Source organism: Taudactylus pleione, unplaced genomic scaffold, assembly GCF_031769625.1.
Source record: "Taudactylus pleione unplaced genomic scaffold, aTauple2 ptg000863l, whole genome shotgun sequence".
Taxonomy (NCBI): Eukaryota; Metazoa; Chordata; class Amphibia; order Anura; family Myobatrachidae; genus Taudactylus; species Taudactylus pleione.
Genome location: NW_028285265.1, coordinates 370,879 through 390,621, shown reverse-complemented (window position 1 = coordinate 390,621; position 19,743 = coordinate 370,879). Strand labels below are relative to the sequence as shown.

The 19,743-nt window shown below is 45.7% G+C and overlaps 1 protein-coding gene across 1 annotated transcript in view; it reads left to right on the top strand.

Annotated features, from left to right (window-relative positions):
• CPSF1 (cleavage and polyadenylation specific factor 1) overlaps positions 1-19,743 on the top strand; it is a 264,399-nt gene that overhangs the window by 122,107 nt on the left and 122,549 nt on the right. Inside the window, exons 17-19 of the mRNA XM_088458900.1 lie at positions 847-936; positions 6,224-6,319; positions 12,869-13,010. Coding sequence (XP_088315026.1) covers positions 847-936; positions 6,224-6,319; positions 12,869-13,010 — 328 coding nt within the window. The remainder of the gene's footprint in view (positions 1-846; positions 937-6,223; positions 6,320-12,868; positions 13,011-19,743) is intronic.

Genomic DNA, 19,743 nt, shown 5'->3' with positions numbered 1-19,743 from the left:
GGAAGGGGGTGGTATAGATAGAGGGGGGGGCACATATCTGTAAGAAAGTAAAGTGCTGCTCCCTGTAGTAGGGAAGGGGGTGGTATATATAGAGGGGGGGGGGGGCACATATCTGTAAGAAAGTAAAGTGCTGCTCCCTGCAGTAGGGAAGGGGGTGTATAGATAGAGGGGGCACATATCTGTAAGAAAGTAAAGTGCTGCTCCCTGCAGTAGGGATGGGGGTGGTATATATAGAGGGGGGGGGCACATATCTGTAAGAAAGTAAAGTGCTGCTCCCTGCAGTAGGGAAGGGGATGGTATATATAGAGGGGGAGGGGCACATATCTGTAAGAAAGTAAAGTGCTGCTCCCTGCAGTAGGGAAGGGGGTGTATAGATAGAGGGGGCACATATCTGTAAGAAAGTAAAGTGCTGCTCCCTGCAGTAGGGATGGGGGTGGTATATATAGAGGGGGGGGGCACATATCTGTAAGAAAGTAAAGTGCTGCTCCCTGCAGTAGGGAAGGGGGTGGTATATATAGAGGGGGGGGCACATATCTGTAAGAACGTAAAGTGCTGCTCCCTGCAGTAGGGAAGGGGGTGGTATAGATAGGGGAGGGGTGTGGTATAGATAGAGGGGGGGCACAAATCTGAGAAATATCAGGAATCGTGGTGCTTCTCTAATGGTTTATTTTGCTGAATCCTCTGACTGATTATAGAAATACATATAACGGGGCACAATGTGTCCTAATAATTATTGAGCCTCTAGCTATAGATAGAGAAGCGGTGTCTGTATGTTATACTGCTCACTATCAGGATATTCCAATCACCTTTCAGAATACTTTATACCCTTATTTTCTTTTACAACAGAAAAGTATTCGACCACAAGTTGTGACGACCTTTGAACTTCCTGGATGTCACGATATGTGGACGGTGATCTCTGCGCCCAAGAAGGATGAGGTGGGTTCTACAAATCATCTAATGAGGTACTCTGTCTTTTCCGGAGACATACAGATGGGTCCTCATACAGCTAGCCTGCTTGCGCGTTAAACAGCCCTTCTAATTGCGCCATGCCGTGGTGTGAGTCGTCAGCGGAGACCGTCTTTTGTGCAACTTGTTACCTTCAACTGCGTCTTATTCACACAGTGATGTGAATAGATAGCACAGGCAGCTTCTGCTGAGTACAATGATATACAGCATGTCTATGTTCTGTGTGTGTGACTACGGGTGTTTCTGCATGTGAGACGCTACGTTACAGGGTTACAGCTGCTGAGTACAATGATATACAGCATGTCTATGTTCAGTGTGTGACTGCGGGTGTATCTGCATGTGAGACGCTACGTTACAGGGTTACAGCTGCTGATTACACTGATATACAGCATGTCTATGTTCTGTGTGTGACTGCGGGTGTATCTGCATGTGAGACGCTACGTTACAGGGTTACAGCTGTTGAGTACAATGATATGCAGCATGTCTATGTTCCGTGTGTGTGACTGCGGGTGTATCAGCATGTAAGACGCTACGTTATAGTGTTACAGCTGCTGAGTACAATGATATACAGCATATCTATGTTCTGTGTGTGTGATTGAGACGCTATGTTACAGGGTTACAGCTGCTGAGTATAATGATATACAGCATGCCTATGTTCTGTGTGTGACTGTGAGTGTATCTGCATGTGAGAAGCTACGTTACAAGGTTACAGCTGCTGGGTACAATGATATACAGCATGTCTATGTTCTGTGTGTGACTGCGGGTGTATCAGCATGTGAGTCACACACAGAACATAGACATGCTGTATATCATTGTACTCAGCAGCTGTAACATCTGTAACGTAGCGTCTCACGTGCAGATACACCCGCAGTCAAAAACACAACATAGACATGCTGTATATCATTGTACTCAGCAGCTGTAACCCTGTAATGTAGCGTCTCACATGCTGATACACCCGCATTCACACACACGGAACATAGACATGCTGTATATCATTGTACTCAGCAACTGTAACATAGCATCTCACATGCAGATACACCCGCAGTCACACACAGAACATAGGCATGCTGTATATCATTGTACTCCGCAGCTGTAACACTGTAACGTAGCATCTCACATGCTGATACACACGCATTCACACACACGGAACATAGACATGCTGTATATGATTGTACTCAGGAGCTGTAACCCTGTAACGTAGCGTCTCACATGCAGATACAGCCGCAGTCACACACACAGAACATAGACATGCTGTATATCATTGTACTCAGCAGCTGTAACTCTGCAACGTAGCGTCTCACATGCAGATACAGCCGCAGTCACACACAGAACATAGGCATGCTGTATATCATTGTACTCCGCAGCTGTAACACTGTAACGTAGCATCTCACATGCTGATACACACGCATTCACACACACGGAACATAGACATGCTGTATATGATTGTACTCAGGAGCTGTAACCCTGTAACGTAGCGTCTCACATGCAGATACACCCGCAGTCACACACACAGAACATAGACATGCTCTATATCATTGTACTCAGCAGCTGTAACTCTGCAACGTAGTGTCTCACATGCAGATACACCCGCAGTCACACACAGAACATAGGCATGCTGTATATCATTGTACTCAGCAGCTGTAACCCTGTAACGTAGCGTCTCACATGCAGATACACCCGCAGTCACACACAGAACATAGACATGCTGTATATCATTGTACACAGCAGCTGTAACACTGTAACGTAGCGTCTCACATGCAAATACAGCCGCAGTCACACACAGAACATAGACATGTTGTATATCTTTGTGCTCAGCAGCTGTAACCCTGTAACGTAGCGTCTCACAAGCAAATACAGCCGCAGTCACACACAGAACATAGACATGCTGTATATCATTGTACTCAGCAGCTGTAACCCTGTAACGTAGCATTACACATGCAGATACAGCCGCAGTCACACACACAGAACATAGACATGCTGCATATCATTGTACTCAGCAGCTGTAACACTGTAACGTAGCGTCTCACATGCAGATACACCCGCAGTCACACACAGAACATAGACATGCTGCATATCATTGTACTCAGCAGCTGTAACCCTGTAACGTAGTGTCTCACATGCTGATACAGCCGCAGTCACACACAGAACATAGACATGCTGTATATCATTGTACTCAGCAGCTGTAACCCTGTAACGTAGCATTACACATGCAGATACAGCCGCAGTCACACACACAGAACATAGACATGCTGTATATCATTGTACTCAGCAGCTGTAACACTGTAACGTAGCGTCTCACATGCAGATACACCCTCAGTCACACACACAGAACATAGACATGCTGCATATCATTGTACTCAGCAGCTGTAACACTGTAACGTAGCGTCTCACATGCAGATACACCCGCAGTCACACACAGAACATAGACATGCTGTATATCATTGTACTCAGCAGCTGTAACCCTGTAACGTAGCATTACACATGCAGATACAGCCGCAGTCACACACACAGAACATAGACATGCTGCATATCATTGTACTCAGCAGCTGTAACACTGTAACGTAGTGTCTCACATGCAGATACACCCGCAGTCACACACAGAACATAGACATGCTGCATATCATTGTACTCAGCAGCTGTAACCCTGTAACGTAGTGTCTCACATGCTGATACAGCCGCAGTCACACACAGAACATAGACATGCTGTATATCATTGTACTCAGCAGCTGTAACCCTGTAACGTAGCATTACACATGCAGATACAGCCGCAGTCACACACACAGAACATAGACATGCTGTATATCATTGTACTCAGCAGCTGTAACACTGTAACGTAGCGTCTCACATGCAGATACACCCTCAGTCACACACACAGAACATAGACATGCTATATATCATTGTACTCAGCAGCTGTAACACTGTAACGTGTCTCACATGCAGATACACCCGCAGTCACACACACAGAACATAGACATGCTGTATATCATTGTACTCAGCAGCTGTAACACTGTAACGTAGCATTACACATGCAGATACAGCCGCAGTCACACACACGGAACATAGACATGCTGTATATCATTGTACTCAGCAGCTGTAACCCTGTAACGTAGCGTCTCACATGCAGAAACACCCGCAGTCACACACACAGAACATAGACATGCTGTGTATCATTGTACTCAGCAGCTGTAACACTGTAACATAGTGTCTCACATGCAGATACACCCGCAGTCACACACACAGAACATAGACATGCTGTATATCATTGTACTCAGCAGCTGTAACCCTGTAACGTAGCGTCTCACATGCAGAAACACCCGCAGTCACACACACAGAACATAGACATGCTGCATATCATTGTACTCAGCAGCTGTAACCCTGTAACGTAGCGTCTCACATGCAGATACACCTTCAGTCACACACAGAACATAGACATGCTGTATATCATTGTACTCAGCAGCTGTAGCCCTGTAACGTAGCATTACACATGCAGATACAGCCGCAGTCACACACACGGAACATAGACATGCTGTATATCATTGTACTCAGCAGCTGTAGCCCTGTAACGTAGCATTACACATGCAGATACAGCCGCAGTCACACACACGGAACATAGACATGCTGTATATCATTGTACTCAGCAGCTGTAACCCTTTAACGTAGCGTCTCGCATGCAGATACACCCGCAGTCACACACACAGAACATAGACATGCTGTATATCATTGTACTCAGCAGCTGTAACCCTGTAACGTAGCGTCTCACATGCAGAAACACCCGCAGTCACACACAGAACATAGACATGCTGTATATCATTGTACTCAGCAGCTGTAACCCTGTAACGTAGCGTCTCACATGCAGAAACACCCGCAGTCACACACACAGAACATAGACATGCTGTATATCATTGTACTCAGCAGCTGTAACCCTGTAACGTAGCGTCTCACATGCAGAAACACCCGCAGTCACACACACGGAATATAGACATGCTGCATATCATTGTACTCAGCAGCTGTAGCCCTGTAACGTAGCATTACACATGCAGATACAGCCGCAGTCACACACACGGAACATAGACATGCTGTATATCATTGTACTCAGCAGCTGTAACCCTGTAACGTAGCGTCTCGCATGCAGATACACCCGCAGTCACACACACAGAACATAGACATGCTGTATATCATTGTACTCAGCAGCTGTAACCCTGTAACGTAGCGTCTCGCATGCAGATACACCCGCAGTCACACACACAGAACATAGACATGCTGTATATCATTGTACTCAGCAGCTGTAACCCTGTAACGTAGCGTCTCACATGCAGAAACACCCGCAGTCACACACACAGAACATAGACATGCTGTATATCATTGTACTCAGCAGCTGTAACCCTGTAACGTAGCGTCTCACATGCAGAAACACCCGCAGTCACACACACAGAACATAGACATGCTGCATATCATTGTACTCAGCAGCTGTAACACTGTAACGTGTCTCACATGCAGAAACACCCGCAGTCACACACACAGAACATAGATATGCTGTATATCATTGTACTCAGCAGCTGTAACCCTGTAACGTAGCATTACACATGCAGATACAGCCGCAGTCACACACACGGAACATAGACATGCTGTATATCATTGTACTCAGCAGCTGTAACCCTGTAACGTAGCGTCTCGCATGCAGATACACCCGCAGTCACACACACGGAACATAGACATGCTGTATATCATTGTACTCAGCAGCTGTAACCCTGTAACGTAGCGTCTCACATGCAGATACACCCACAGTCACACACACAGAACATAGACATGCTGCATATCATTGTACTCAGCAGCTGTAACCCTGTAACGTAGCGTCTCACATGCAGATACACCCACAGTCACACACACAGAACATTGACATGCTGTATATCATTGTACTCAGCAGCTGTAACACTGTAACGTAGCGTCTCACATGCAGATACAGCCGCAGTCACACACACACAGAACATAGACATGCTGTATATCATTGTACTCCACAGAAGCTGCATGTGCTATCTATTTGCACCTCTGTGTGAATAAGATGCATTTGAAGGTATCAAGTGGCACAAAAGTCGCTCAGTGCTACCGAGTCACACTGAGCTCCAGCATTATGTGTGGCGTGACTTGTAGTGCACGGAGGATAGATGTATTTAGACACATCTATAGGTCCATCTTATGCTTCTCCTTCCTTCATACTCCTCCGTATATCCTATCTTCTCTCATTCTCGCCCATCTGCAGTCAGAAGAAGGAGAAGCCAGCGCTGTTGAGGCAGAAGAAGTGGATGAAAAAAGCCGCCATGGGTTCCTGATCTTGAGTCGTGAAGACTCCACTATGGTGAGTGAGACATTGGCAGCACGGTAGTGTAGATCCTCTGCCCCTCAGATCTGGGTCACCGGGTAATATTACACCAGCTCTTTTCCCCATAAAGCCCTGCAGCCAGCATGTGGTGTTAGGGCTCCACTATCATCTTCTGTCTCTTGCATTTTAATTTCTCAGTATGAACCACGGCCTCCGCTGCCTCATGGAGAATAGTAGTGTGTATTTATCACCCTTCCTCCATCCAGAGGCTCCCCAAATGGAGCCTCTCATCTCATCGTCTGTCCATGGCCTCCGTCGCCTCACAGAGCATAGTAGTGTGTACTTATCACCCTCCCTCCATTTAGAGGCTCCCCACAGGGAATCTGTCATCTCAACGTCTGTCCATGGCCTCCGCTGCCTCACGGAGCATAGTAGAGTGTACTCTTTCCATCCAGAGGCTCCCCACATGGAATCTGACATCTCAATGTCTGTCCATGGCCTCCGCTGCCTCACGGAGCATAGTAGAGTGTACTTATCACCCTCTTTCCATCCAGAGGCTCCCCACATGGAATCTGTCATCTCATCATCTGTCCATGGCCTCCGCTGCCTCATGGAGTATAGTAGAGTGTACTCCCTCCATCCAGAGGCTCCCCACATGGAATCTGGCATCTCAACGTCTGTCCATGGCCTCCGCTGCCTCATGGAGCATAGTAGAGTGTACTCCCTCCATCCAGAGGCTCCCCACATGGAATCTGTCATCTCATCATCTGTCCATGGCATCCGCTGCCTCATGGAGTATAGTAGAGTGTACTCCCTCCATCCAGAGGCTCCCCACATGGAATCTGGCATCTCAACGTCTGTCCATGGCCTCCGCTGCCTCATGGAGCATAGTAGAGTGTACTCCCTCCATCCAGAGGCTCCCCACATGGAATCTGTCATCTCATCATCTGTCCATGGCATCCGCTGCCTCATGGAGTATAGTAGAGTGTACTCTTTCCATCCAGAGGCTCCCCACATGGAATCTGGCATCTCAACGTCTGTCCATGGCCTCCGCTGCCTCATGGAGCATAGTAGAGTGTACTCCCTCCATCCAGAGGCTCCCCACATGGAATCTGTCATCTCATCATCTGTCCATGGCATCCGCTGCCTCATGGAGTATAGTAGAGTGTACTCTTTCCATCCAGAGGCTCCCCACATGGAATCTGTCATCTCAACGTCTGTCAATGGCCTCCGCTGCCTCATGGAGCATAATAGAGTGTACTTATCACCCTCTCTCCAAGCAGAGGCTCCCCACATGGAATCTGTCATCTCATCGTCTGTCCATGGCCTCCGCTGCCTCATGGAGCATAGTAGAGTTTACTCTCTCCATCCAGAGGCTCCCCACATGGAATCTGGCATCTCAACGTCTGTCCATGGCCTCCGCCCGCTCATGGAGCATAGTAGTGTGTACTTATCACCCTCTCTCCATCCAGAGGCTCCCCACATGGAATCTGTCATCTCAACGTCTGTCAATGGCCTCCGCTGCCTCATGGAGCATAGTAGAGTGTACTCTCTCCATCCAGAGGCTCCCCACATGGAATCTGGCATCTCAACGTCTGTCCATGGCCTCCGCCCGCTCATGGAGCATAGTAGTGTGTACTTATCACCCTCTTTCCATCCAGAGGCTCCCCACATGGAATCTGTCATCTCAACGTCTGTCCATGGCCTCCGCTGCCTCATGGAGCATAGTAGAGTGTACTCTCTCCATCCAGAGGCTCCCCACATGGAATCTGGCATCTCAATGTCTGTCCATGGTCACCGCCCGCTCATGGAGCATAGTAGTGTGTACTTATCATCCTCTCTCCATCCAGAGGCTCCCCACATGGAATCTGTCATCTCAACGTCTGTCCATGGCCTCCGCTGCCTCATGGAGCATAGTAGAGTGTACTCTCTCCATCCAGAGACTCCCCACATGGAATCTAGCATCTCAATGTCTGTCCATGGCCTCCGCCCGCTCATGGAGCATAGTAGTGTGTACTTATCATCCTCTCTCCATGCAGAGGCTCCCCACATGGAATCTGGCATTTCAACATCTATCCATGGCCTCCTCCCCCTCACGGAGCATAGTAGTGTGTATTTATCTCTCTTTCTATCCAGAGGCTCCCCACGTGGAATCTGTCATCTCAACGTATGTTGATGGCCTTTTCCCCCTCACGGAGCATAGTAAAGTGTACTCTCTCTACATCCAGAGGCTCCTCACATGGAATCTGTCATCTCAACATCTGTCCATGGCCTCCGCCACCTCACGGAGCATAGTAGTGTGTACTTATCACCCCCTCTACATTCAGAGGCTCCTCACATGGAATCTTTCATCTCAACATCTGTCCATGGCCTCCGCCACCTCACGGAGCATAGTAGTGTGTACTTATCACTCTCTCTACATCCAGAGGCTCCTCACATGGAATCTGTCATCTCAACATCTGTCCATGGCCTCCGCCACCTCACGGAGCATAGTAGTGTGTACTTATCACCCTCTCTACATCCAGAGGCTCCTCACATGGAATCTGTCATCTCAACATCTGTCCATGGCCTCCGCCACCTCACGGAGCATAGTAGTGTGTACTCTTCATCCAGAGGCTCCCCACATGGAATCTGTCATCTCAACGTCTGTCCGTGGCCTCCGTCACCTCCATGGTGCCATGGTAGTGTGTACTTATCACCCTCCCTTCATCCAGAGGCTCCCCACATGCGATTGTCTGTGTATGCATGTGTGTGCAAATGTGCATTAGTGTTTGTGTCATGGATTACATTTTTATATATATATATATATATATATATATATATATATATATATACACACACACACAGGTCCATAAATATTGGGACATTGACAGAATTTTCATATTTTGGCCTCTATTCACCACCACAATGGCTTTGAGATGAAACATACAAGATGTGCTTTAACTGCAGACTTTCAGATTTAATTTGAGGGTAATTACATCCAAATCGGGTGAACGGTGTAGGAATTACAACGGTTTCTATATGTGCCTCCCACTTTTTAAGGGGCCAAAAGTAACAGGACTATCAACTCAAAAGCTATTTCATGGACAGGTGTGGGCTATTCCCTCGTTATTTCATTATCAATTAAGCAGGTAAAAGGTCTGGAGTTGATTCTAGGTGTGACATTTGCATTTGGAATCAGTTGCTGTCCACTCTCAATATGAGATCCAAAGAGCTGTCACTATCAGTGAAGCAAGCCATCATTAGGCTGAAAAATCAAAACAAACCCATCAGAGAGATAGCAAAAACATTAGGTGTGGCCAAATCAACTGTTTGGAACATTCTTAAAAAGAAAGAATGCACCGGAGAGCTCAGCAACACCAAAAGACCCAGAAGACCACGGAAAACAACTGTGGTGGAAGACAGAAGAATTATTTCCCTGGTTAAGAAAAACCCCTGCACAACAGTTGGCCAAATCAAGAACACTCTCCAGGAGGTAGGTGTATATGTGTCAAAGTCAACAATCAAGAGAAGACTTCACAAGACTGACTATAGAGGGTTCACCACAAGATGTAAACCATTGGTGAGCCTCAAAAACAGGAAGACCAGATTAGACTTTGCCAAACAACATCTAAAAAATCCATTACAGTTGTGGAACAACATCCTATGGACATATAAGACAAAGATCAGCTTGTACCAGAGTGATGGGAAGAGAAGAGTATGGAGAAGGAAAGGAACTGCTCATGATCCAAAACATACCACCTCATCAGTGAAGCATGGTGGTGATAGTGTCATGGCGTGGGCATGTATGGCTGCCAATGGAACTGGTTTCCTTGTATTTATTGATGATGTGACTACTGACAAAAGCAGCAAAATGAATTCGGAAGTGTTTCGGGCAATATTATATGCTCATATTCAGTCAAATGCTTCAGAACTCATTGGACGGCGCTTCACAGTGCAGATGGACAATGACCCAAAGCATACTGCAAAAGCAACCAAAGAGTTTTTAAGGCTAAAAAGTGGAATGTTATGCAATGGCCAAGTCAATCCCCTGACCTGAATCCGATTGAGCATGTATTTCACTTGATGAAGACAAAACTGAAGGGAAAATGCCCCAAGAACAAGCAGGAACTGAAGACATTTGCAGTAGAGGTCTGGCAGAGCATCACCAGGGATGAAACCCAGCGTCTGGTGATGTCTATGCGTTCCAGACTTCAGGCTGTAATTGCCTGCAAAGGATTTGCAACAAAGTATTAAAAATTGAAAGTTTGATTTAGGATTGTTTAGTTTGTCCCATTACTTATGGCCCCTTAAAAGTGGGAGGCACATATAGAAACCGTTGTAATTCCTACACCGTTCACCTGATTTGGATGTAATTACCCTCAAATTAAATCTGAAAATCATGCAGTTAAAGCACATCTTGTTTGTTTCATTTCAAAGCCATTGTGGTGGTGAATAGAGCTAAAAATATGTAAATTCTGTCAATGTCCCAATATTTATGCACCTGACTATATATATATATATATATATATATATATATATATATAATATAGCTTTATCCAGTAACTGGTATTTTTTGATGATATATCCGTCTGCATCTAATTACAAAAGGTCATATAAAATGAAGTTTACCCTGCTCACAGGTGGAGCAAGCCTTGGAAAGAAGTCTGATAACTTTAACAAAGGCGTTCCTATGCTTATTTAGAATACAATTGTCAGTTCTTCTTAACCACATCAGCATTGGACACATGGCCTACAATTGCTAACGATAGTCAAATTCTGACAATTGTTTCTAACTCTACATTCAGAACACTTCAATTGAGCATATCAGTGTCTGTGTTACATTTTAATTGCCACAGATATACTGTATCTGTATGCAGAGCTTCTCAATATATATGCAAACACTCAGTGTCTTTGTGTATTTTTAATTACTTGTCACAGACATACACCTGCTTCTCACATACTTGGCTAAACCTTGAATGATATATATATATATATATATACACGCATTTGTGCGCATCGGTTTGCTTCCGACGCAGACTAGCGTCCGATTTTACTCTTTATCAGCCCACAAATGACTAGATCGTCAGATAATAATTAAAAATGATCATAACCAATTATTTGACTTCGACAGTATCCTGTGGAACCCTATGGACCTTGCAGAAATAGAGATAATTTCTTTGTCTTACGGAACAATGATGAGTTGGTGTCACATAGAGAATGATGGTGATCACCACTCAAACTCCCAGTGTTCCGAGCAGCAGTCTTAGATACTGTACCAATACTTTGGCAAGGCATCGTGTAACAGTGGTAGGCGAGTGCCCACTCTAAGTCTAGCTCTTGGACTTTTCCTTATTTGTGCCCGCGCCACATCAGAGTTTTTAATATATGTACAAATTGAGGCACTTGCATTCCATGTATAAGGGAGCTCGGTGATGACTTCTGGTGCAAGTACACAAGCTGGGTAGGGTGGCACATACAGCCCAGATGTGTATATCGTTCTGTACATTGATGGATGCTGGAGGGGGACCTGGCCACGGTACTGGGCTATATGACATGCGTCACACATTATTTGGATGTTGGAGGGGGATCTGGCCACGGTACTGGGCTCTATGACATGCGTCACACAGTATATGGATGCTGGAGGGGGATCTGGCCACGGTACTGGACTTTATGACATGCGTCACAAAGTATATGGATGCTGGAGGGGGATCTGGCCACGGTACTGGACTCTATGACATGCGTCACACAGTATATGGATGCTAGAGGGGGATCTGGCCACGGTACTGGGCTCTATGACATGCGTGTCACATTATATGGATGCTGGAGGGGGATCTGGCCACGGTACTGGGCTCTATGACATGCCTTACACATTATATGGGTGGTGGAGGGGGATCTGGCAACGGTACTGGACTATGACATGCCTCACACAGTATATGGATGCTGGAGGGGGATCTGGCCACAGTACTGGACTATGACATGACTCACACAGTATATGAATGCTGGAGGGGGATCTGGCCGTGGTACTGGACTTTATGACATGGCCTCACACAGTATATGGATGCTAGAGGGGGATCTGGCCACGGTACTGGGCTCTATGACATGCGTGTCACATTATATGGATGCTGGAGGGGGATCTGGCCACGGTACTGGGCTCTATGACATGCCTTACACATTATATGGGTGGTGGAGGGGATCTGGCCACGGTACTGGACTATGACATGCCTCACACAGTATATGGATGCTGGAGGGGGATCTGGCCACGGTACTGGACTATGACATGACTCACACAGTATATGAATGCTGGAGGGGGATCTGGCCGTGGTACTGGACTTTATGACATGGCCTCACACAGTATATGGATGCTGGAGGGGGATCTGGCCACGGTACTGGACTCTATGACATGGCCTCACACAGTATATGGATGCTGGAGGGGGATCTGGCCACGGTACTGGACTATGACATGCCTCACACAGTATATGGATGCTGGAGGGGGGATCTGGCCACGGTACTGGACTCTATGACATGGCCTCACATAGTATATGGATGTAGCAGACGATGTTTCAGCATCTATTTGTCTTCACCTGATAATTCTTCTATTTCCAGATCCTCCAAACAGGACAAGAGATAATGGAGCTGGACACCAGTGGGTTTTCCACCCAGGGCCCGACCGTATATGCTGGGAATATAGGAGACAATAAATACATTGTGCAAGTGTCCCCATTGGGAATCCGCCTGCTGGAAGGAGGTCAGTAACATGAGTGATCTAAAATATACTGTATGGTTCTCCTGCCTCTTCCTGTGACCAGCGGTCAGTAAGAGGAGTGATCTATAATATATGGTTCTTCTGCCTCTTCCTGTGACCACCGGTCAGTAAGAGGAGTGATCTATAATATATGGCTCTCCTGCCTCTTCCTGTGACCAGCGGTCAGTAAGAGGAGTGATCTATAATATATGGCTCTCCTGCCTCTTCCTGTGACCAGCGGTCAGTAAGAGGAGTGATCTATAATATATGGCTCTTCTGCCTCTTCCTGTGACCAGCGGTCAGTAAGAGGAGTGATCTATAATATATGGCTCTCTTGCCTCGTCCTGTGACCAGCGGTCAGTAAGAGGAGTGATCTATAATATATGACTCTCCTGTTTATTCCTGTGACCAGTGGTCAGTAAGAGGAGTGATCTATAATATATGACTCTCCTGCCTCTTCCTGTGACCAGCAGTCAGTAAGAGGAGTAATCTATAATATATGGCACTCCTGCCTCTTCCTGTGACCAGCGGTCAGTAACATGGGTGATCTATAATATATGGTTCTCCTGCCTCTTCCTGTGACCAGCGGTCAGTAACATGAATATTCTATAATATATGACTCTACTGGCTCTTCCTCTGACCAGCGGTCAGTAAGAGGAGTAATCTATAATATATGGCTCTCCTGGGTCTTCCTGTGACCAGCGGTCAGTAAGAGGATTGATCTATAATATATGGCTCTCCTGCCTCTTCCTATGAAAAGCGGTCAGTAACATGAGTGATCTATAATATATGGCTCTCCTGCCTCTTCCTCTGACCAGCGGTCAGTAAGAGGAGTAATCTATAATATATGGCTCTCCTGGGTCTTCCTGTGACCAGCGGTCAGTAAGAGGATTGATCTATAATATATGGCTCTCCTGCCTCTTCCTATGAAAAGCGGTCAGTAACATGAGTGATCTATAATATATGGCTCTTATGCCTCTTCCTGTGACCAGCGGTCACTAAGAGGAGTGATCTATAATATATGGTTCTCCTGCCTCTTCCTGTGACCAGCGGTCAGTAACATGAGTGATCTATAATATATGGCTCTCCTGTCTATTCCTGTGACCAGCGGTCAGTAAGAGGAGTGATCTATAATATATGGCTCTCATGTCTATTCCTGTGACCAGCGGTCAGTAAGAGGAGTGATCTATAATATATGGTTCTCCTGCCTCTTCCTGTGACCAGCGGTCAGTAAGATGAGTGATCTATAATATATGGCTCTCCTGTCTATTCCTGTGACCAGCGGTCAGTAAGAGGATTGATCTATAATATATGGCTCTCCTGCCTCTTCCTATGAAAAGCGGTCAGTAACATGAGTGATCTATAATATATGGCTCTCCTGTCTATTCCTGTGACCAGCGGTCAGTAAGAGGAGTGATCTATAATATATGGTTCTCCTGCCTCTTCCTGTGACCAGCAATCAGTAAGAGGAGTGATCTATAATAAGTGGTTCTCCTGCCTCTTCCTGTGACCAGCGGTCATTAACATGAGTGATCTATAATATATGACTCTCCTGTTTATTCCTGTGACCAGTAAGAGGAGTGATCTATAATATATGACTCTCCTGCCTCTTCCTGTGACCAGCAGTCAGTAAGAGGAGTAATCTATAATATATGGCACTCCTGCCTCTTACTGTGACCAGCGGTCAGTAACATGAGTGATCTATAATATATGGCTCTCCTGCCTCTTCCTGTCACCAGTGGTCAGTAGCATGAGTGATCTATAATATATGGCTCTCCTGCCTCTTCCTGTGACCAGTGGTCAGTAAGAGGAGTAATCTATAATATATGGCACTCCTGCCTCTTACTGTGACCAGCGGTCAGTAACATGAGTGATCTATAATATATGGCTCTCCTGGGTCTTCCTGTGACCAGCGGTCAGTAAGAGGAGTGATCTATAATATATGGCTCTCCTGCCTCTTCCTGTGACCATCGGTCAGTAAGAGGAGTGATCTATAACATATGGTTCTCCTGCCTCTTCCTGTGACCAGCGGTCAGTAAGAGGAGTGATCTATAATATATGGCTCTTCTGCATCTTCCTGTGACCAGCGGTCAGTAAGAGGAGTGGTCTATAATATATGGCTCTCCTGTCTATTCCTGTGACCAGTGGTCAGTAAGAGGAGTGATCTATAATATATGGCTCTCCTGCCTCTTCCTGTGACCAGTGGTCAGTAAGAGGAGTGATCTATAATATATGGCTCTTCTGCATCTTCCTGTGACCAGCGGTCAGTAAGAGGAGTGGTCTATAATATATGGCTCTCCTGTCTATTCCTGTGACCAGTGGTCAGTAAGAGGAGTGATCTATAATATATGGTTCTCCTGCCTCTTCCTGTGACCAGCGGTCAGTAAGAGGAGTGATCTATAATATATGACTCTCCTGTTTATTCCTGTGACCAGTGCTCAGTAAGAGGAGTGATTTATAATATATGGCTCTCCTGCCTCTTCCTGTGACCGACCAGCAGTCAGTAAGTGGAGAGATCTATAATATATGGTTCTTCTGCATCTTCCTGTGACCAGCTGTCAGTAAGAGGAGTGATCTATAATATATGGTTCTCCTGCCTCTTCCTGTGACCAGCGGTCAGTAACATGAATAATCTATAATATATGACTCTCCTGCCTCTTCCTGTGACCAGCAGTCAGTAAGAGGAGTAATCTATAATATATGGCACTCCTGCCTCTTCCTGTGACCAGCGGTCAGTAACATGGGTGATCTATAATATATGGTTCTCCTGCCTCTTCCTGTGACCAGCGGTCAGTAACATGAATATTCTATAATATATGACTCTACTGGCTCTTCCTCTGACCAGCGGTCAGTAAGAGGAGTAATCTATAATATATGGCTCTCCTGGGTCTTCCTGTGACCAGCGGTCAGTAAGAGGATTGATCTATAATATATGGCTCTCCTGCCTCTTCCTATGAAAAGCGGTCAGTAACATGAGTGATCTATAATATATGGCTCTTATGCCTCTTCCTGTGACCAGCGGTCACTAAGAGGAGTGATCTATAATATATGGTTCTCCTGCCTCTTCCTGTGACCAGCGGTCAGTAACATGAGTGATCTATAATATATGGCTCTCTTGTCTATTCCTGTGACCAGCGGTCAGTAAGAGGAGTAATCTATAATATATGGCTCTCATGTCTATTCCTGTGACCAGCGGTCACTAAGAGGAGTGATCTATAATATATGGTTCTCCTGCCTCTTCCTGTGACCAGCGGTCAGTAACATGAGTGATCTATAATATATGGCTCTCCTGTCTATTCCTGTGACCAGCGGTCAGTAAGAGGAGTGATCTATAATATATGGCTCTCATGTCTATTCCTGTGACCAGCGGTCAGTAAGAGGAGTGATCTATAATATATGGTTCTCCTGCCTCTTCCTGTGACCAGCGGTCAGTAAGATGAGTGATCTATAATATATGGCTCTCCTGTCTATTCCTGTGACCAGCGGTCAGTAAGAGGATTGATCTATAATATATGGCTCTCCTGCCTCTTCCTATGAAAAGCGGTCAGTAACATGAGTGATCTATAATATATGGCTCTCCTGTCTATTCCTGTGACCAGCGGTCAGTAAGAGGAGTGATCTATAATATATGGCTCTCCTGCCTCTTCCTGTGACCAGCAATCAGTAAGAGGAGTGATCTATAATAAGTGGTTCTCCTGCCTCTTCCTGTGACCAGCGGTCATTAACATGAGTGATCTATAATATATGACTCTCCTGTTTATTCCTGTGACCAGTAAGAGGAGTGATCTATAATATATGACTCTCCTGCCTCTTCCTGTGACCAGCAGTCAGTAAGAGGAGTAATCTATAATATATGGCACTCCTGCCTCTTACTGTGACCAGCGGTCAGTAACATGAGTGATCTATAATATATGGCTCTCCTGCCTCTTCCTGTCACCAGTGGTCAGTAGCATGAGTGATCTATAATATATGGCTCTCCTGCCTCTTCCTGTGACCAGTGGTCAGTAAGAGGAGTAATCTATAATATATGGCACTCCTGCCTCTTACTGTGACCAGCGGTCAGTAACATGAGTGATCTATAATATATGGCTCTCCTGGGTCTTCCTGTGACCAGCGGTCAGTAAGAGGAGTGATCTATAATATATGGCTCTCCTGCCTCTTCCTGTGACCATCGGTCAGTAAGAGGAGTGATCTATAACATATGGTTCTCCTGCCTCTTCCTGTGACCAGCGGTCAGTAAGAGGAGTGATCTATAATATATGGCTCTTCTGCATCTTCCTGTGACCAGCGGTCAGTAAGAGGAGTGGTCTATAATATATGGCTCTCCTGTCTATTCCTGTGACCAGTGGTCAGTAAGAGGAGTGATCTATAATATATGGCTCTCCTGCCTCTTCCTGTGACCAGTGGTCAGTAAGAGGAGTGATCTATAATATATGGTTCTCCTGCCTCTTCCTGTGACCAGCGGTCAGTAAGAGGAGTGATCTATAATATATGACTCTCCTGTTTATTCCTGTGACCAGTGCTCAGTAAGAGGAGTGATCTATAATATATGGCTCTCCTGCCTCTTCCTGTGACCAGCAGTCAGTAAGAGGAGTGATCTATAATATATAGTTTTCCTGCCTCTTCTTGTGACCAGCGGTCAGTAAGAGGAGTGATCTATAATATATGACTCTCCTGTTTATTCCTGTGACCAGTGGTCAGTAAGTGGAGAGATCTATAATATATGGTTCTTCTGCATCTTCCTGTGACCAGCTGTCAGTAAGAGGAGTGATCTATAATATATGGTTCTCCTGCCTCTTCCTGTGACCAGCGGTCAGTAACATGAATAATCTATAATATATGACTCTCCTGGCTCTTCCTGTGACCAGCGGTCAGTAACATGAATAATCTAGAATATATGACTCTCCTGGCTCTTCCTCTGACCAGCGGTCAGTAAGAGGAGTGATCTATAATATATGGCTCTCCTGTCTCTTCCTGTGACCAGCGGTCAGTAATATGAGTGATCTATAATATATGGCTCTCCTGTCTATTCCTGTGCCCAGTGGTCAGTAAGAGGAGTGATCTATAATATATGGTTCTCCTGCCTCTTCCTGTGACCAGTGGTCAGTAACATGAATAATCTATAATATATGACTCTCCTGGCTCTTCCTGTGACCAGCGGTCAGTAACATGAATAATCTAGAATATATGACTCTCCTGGCTCTTCCTGTGACCAGCGGTCAGTAACATGAATAATCTAGAATATATGACTCTCCTGGCTCTTCCTCTGACCAGCGGTCAGTAAGAGGAGTGATCTATAATATATGGCTCTCCTGTCTCTTCCTGTGACCAGCGGTCAGTAATATGAGTGATCTATAATATATGGCTCTCCTGTCTATTCCTGTGCCCAGTGGTCAGTAAGAGGAGTGATCTATAATATATGGTTCTCCTGCATCTTCCTGTGACCAGCAGTCAGTAAGAGGAGTAATCTATAATATATATGACTCTCCTGGCTCTTCCTCTGACCAACAGTCAGTAAGAGGAGTAATCTATAATATATGGCTCTCCTGCCTCTTCCTGTGACCAGTGGTCAGTAACATGAGTGATCTATAATATATGGCACTCCTGCCTCTTACTGTGACCAGTGGTCAGTAAGAGGAGTGATCTATAATATATGGTTCTCCTGGGTCTTCCTGTGACCAGCGGTCAGTAAGAGGAGTGATCTATAATATATGGTTCTCCTGCCTCTTCCTGTGACCAGCGGTCAGTAAGAGGAGTGATCTATAATATATGGCTCTCCTGGGTCTTCCTGTGACCAGTGGTCAGTAACATGAGTGATCTATAATATATGGTTCTCCTGTCTCTTCCTGTGACCAGTGGTCAGTAAGAGGAGTGATCTATAATATATGGTTCTCCTGTCTATTCCTGTGACCAGTGGTCAGTAAGAGGAGTGATCTATAATATATGGCTCTCCTGCCTCTTCCTGTGACCAGCGGTCAGTAAAAGGAGTAATCTATAATATATGGCTCTCCTGCCTCTTCCTGTGACCAGCGGTCAGTAAGAGGAGTGATCTATAATATATAGTTTTCCTGCCTCTTCCTGTGACCCAGCGGTCAGTAAGAGGAGTGATCTATAATATAAGGCTCTCCTGTCTCTTCCTGTGACCAGTGGTCAGTAAGAGGAGTGATCTATAATATATGGTTCTCCTGTCTCTTCCTGTGACCAGCGGTCAGTAAGAGGAGTGATCTATAACATATGGTTCTCCTGCTTCTTCCTGTGACCAGCGGTCAGTAAGAGGAGTGATCTATAATATATGGCTGTTCTGCCTCTTCCTGTGACCAGTGGTCAGTAAGAGGAGTAATCTATAATATATGGCTCTCCTGTCTCTTCCTGTGACCAGTGGTCAGTAACATGAGTGATCTATAATATATGGCTCTCCTGCCTCTTCCTGTGACCAGCGGTCAGTAACATGAGTGATCTATAATATATGGTTCTCCTGTCTCTTCCTGTGACCAGCGGTCAGTAAGAGGAGTGATCTATAATATATGGCTCTCCTGTCTCTTCCTGTGACCAGCGGTCAGTAATATGAGTGATCTATAATATATGGCTCTCCTGTCTATTCCTGTGCCCAGTGGTCAGTAAGAGGAGTGATCTATAATATATGGTTCTCCTGCCTCTTCCTGTGACCAGTGGTCAGTAACATGAATAATCTATAATATATGACTCTCCTGGCTCTTCCTGTGACCAGCGGTCAGTA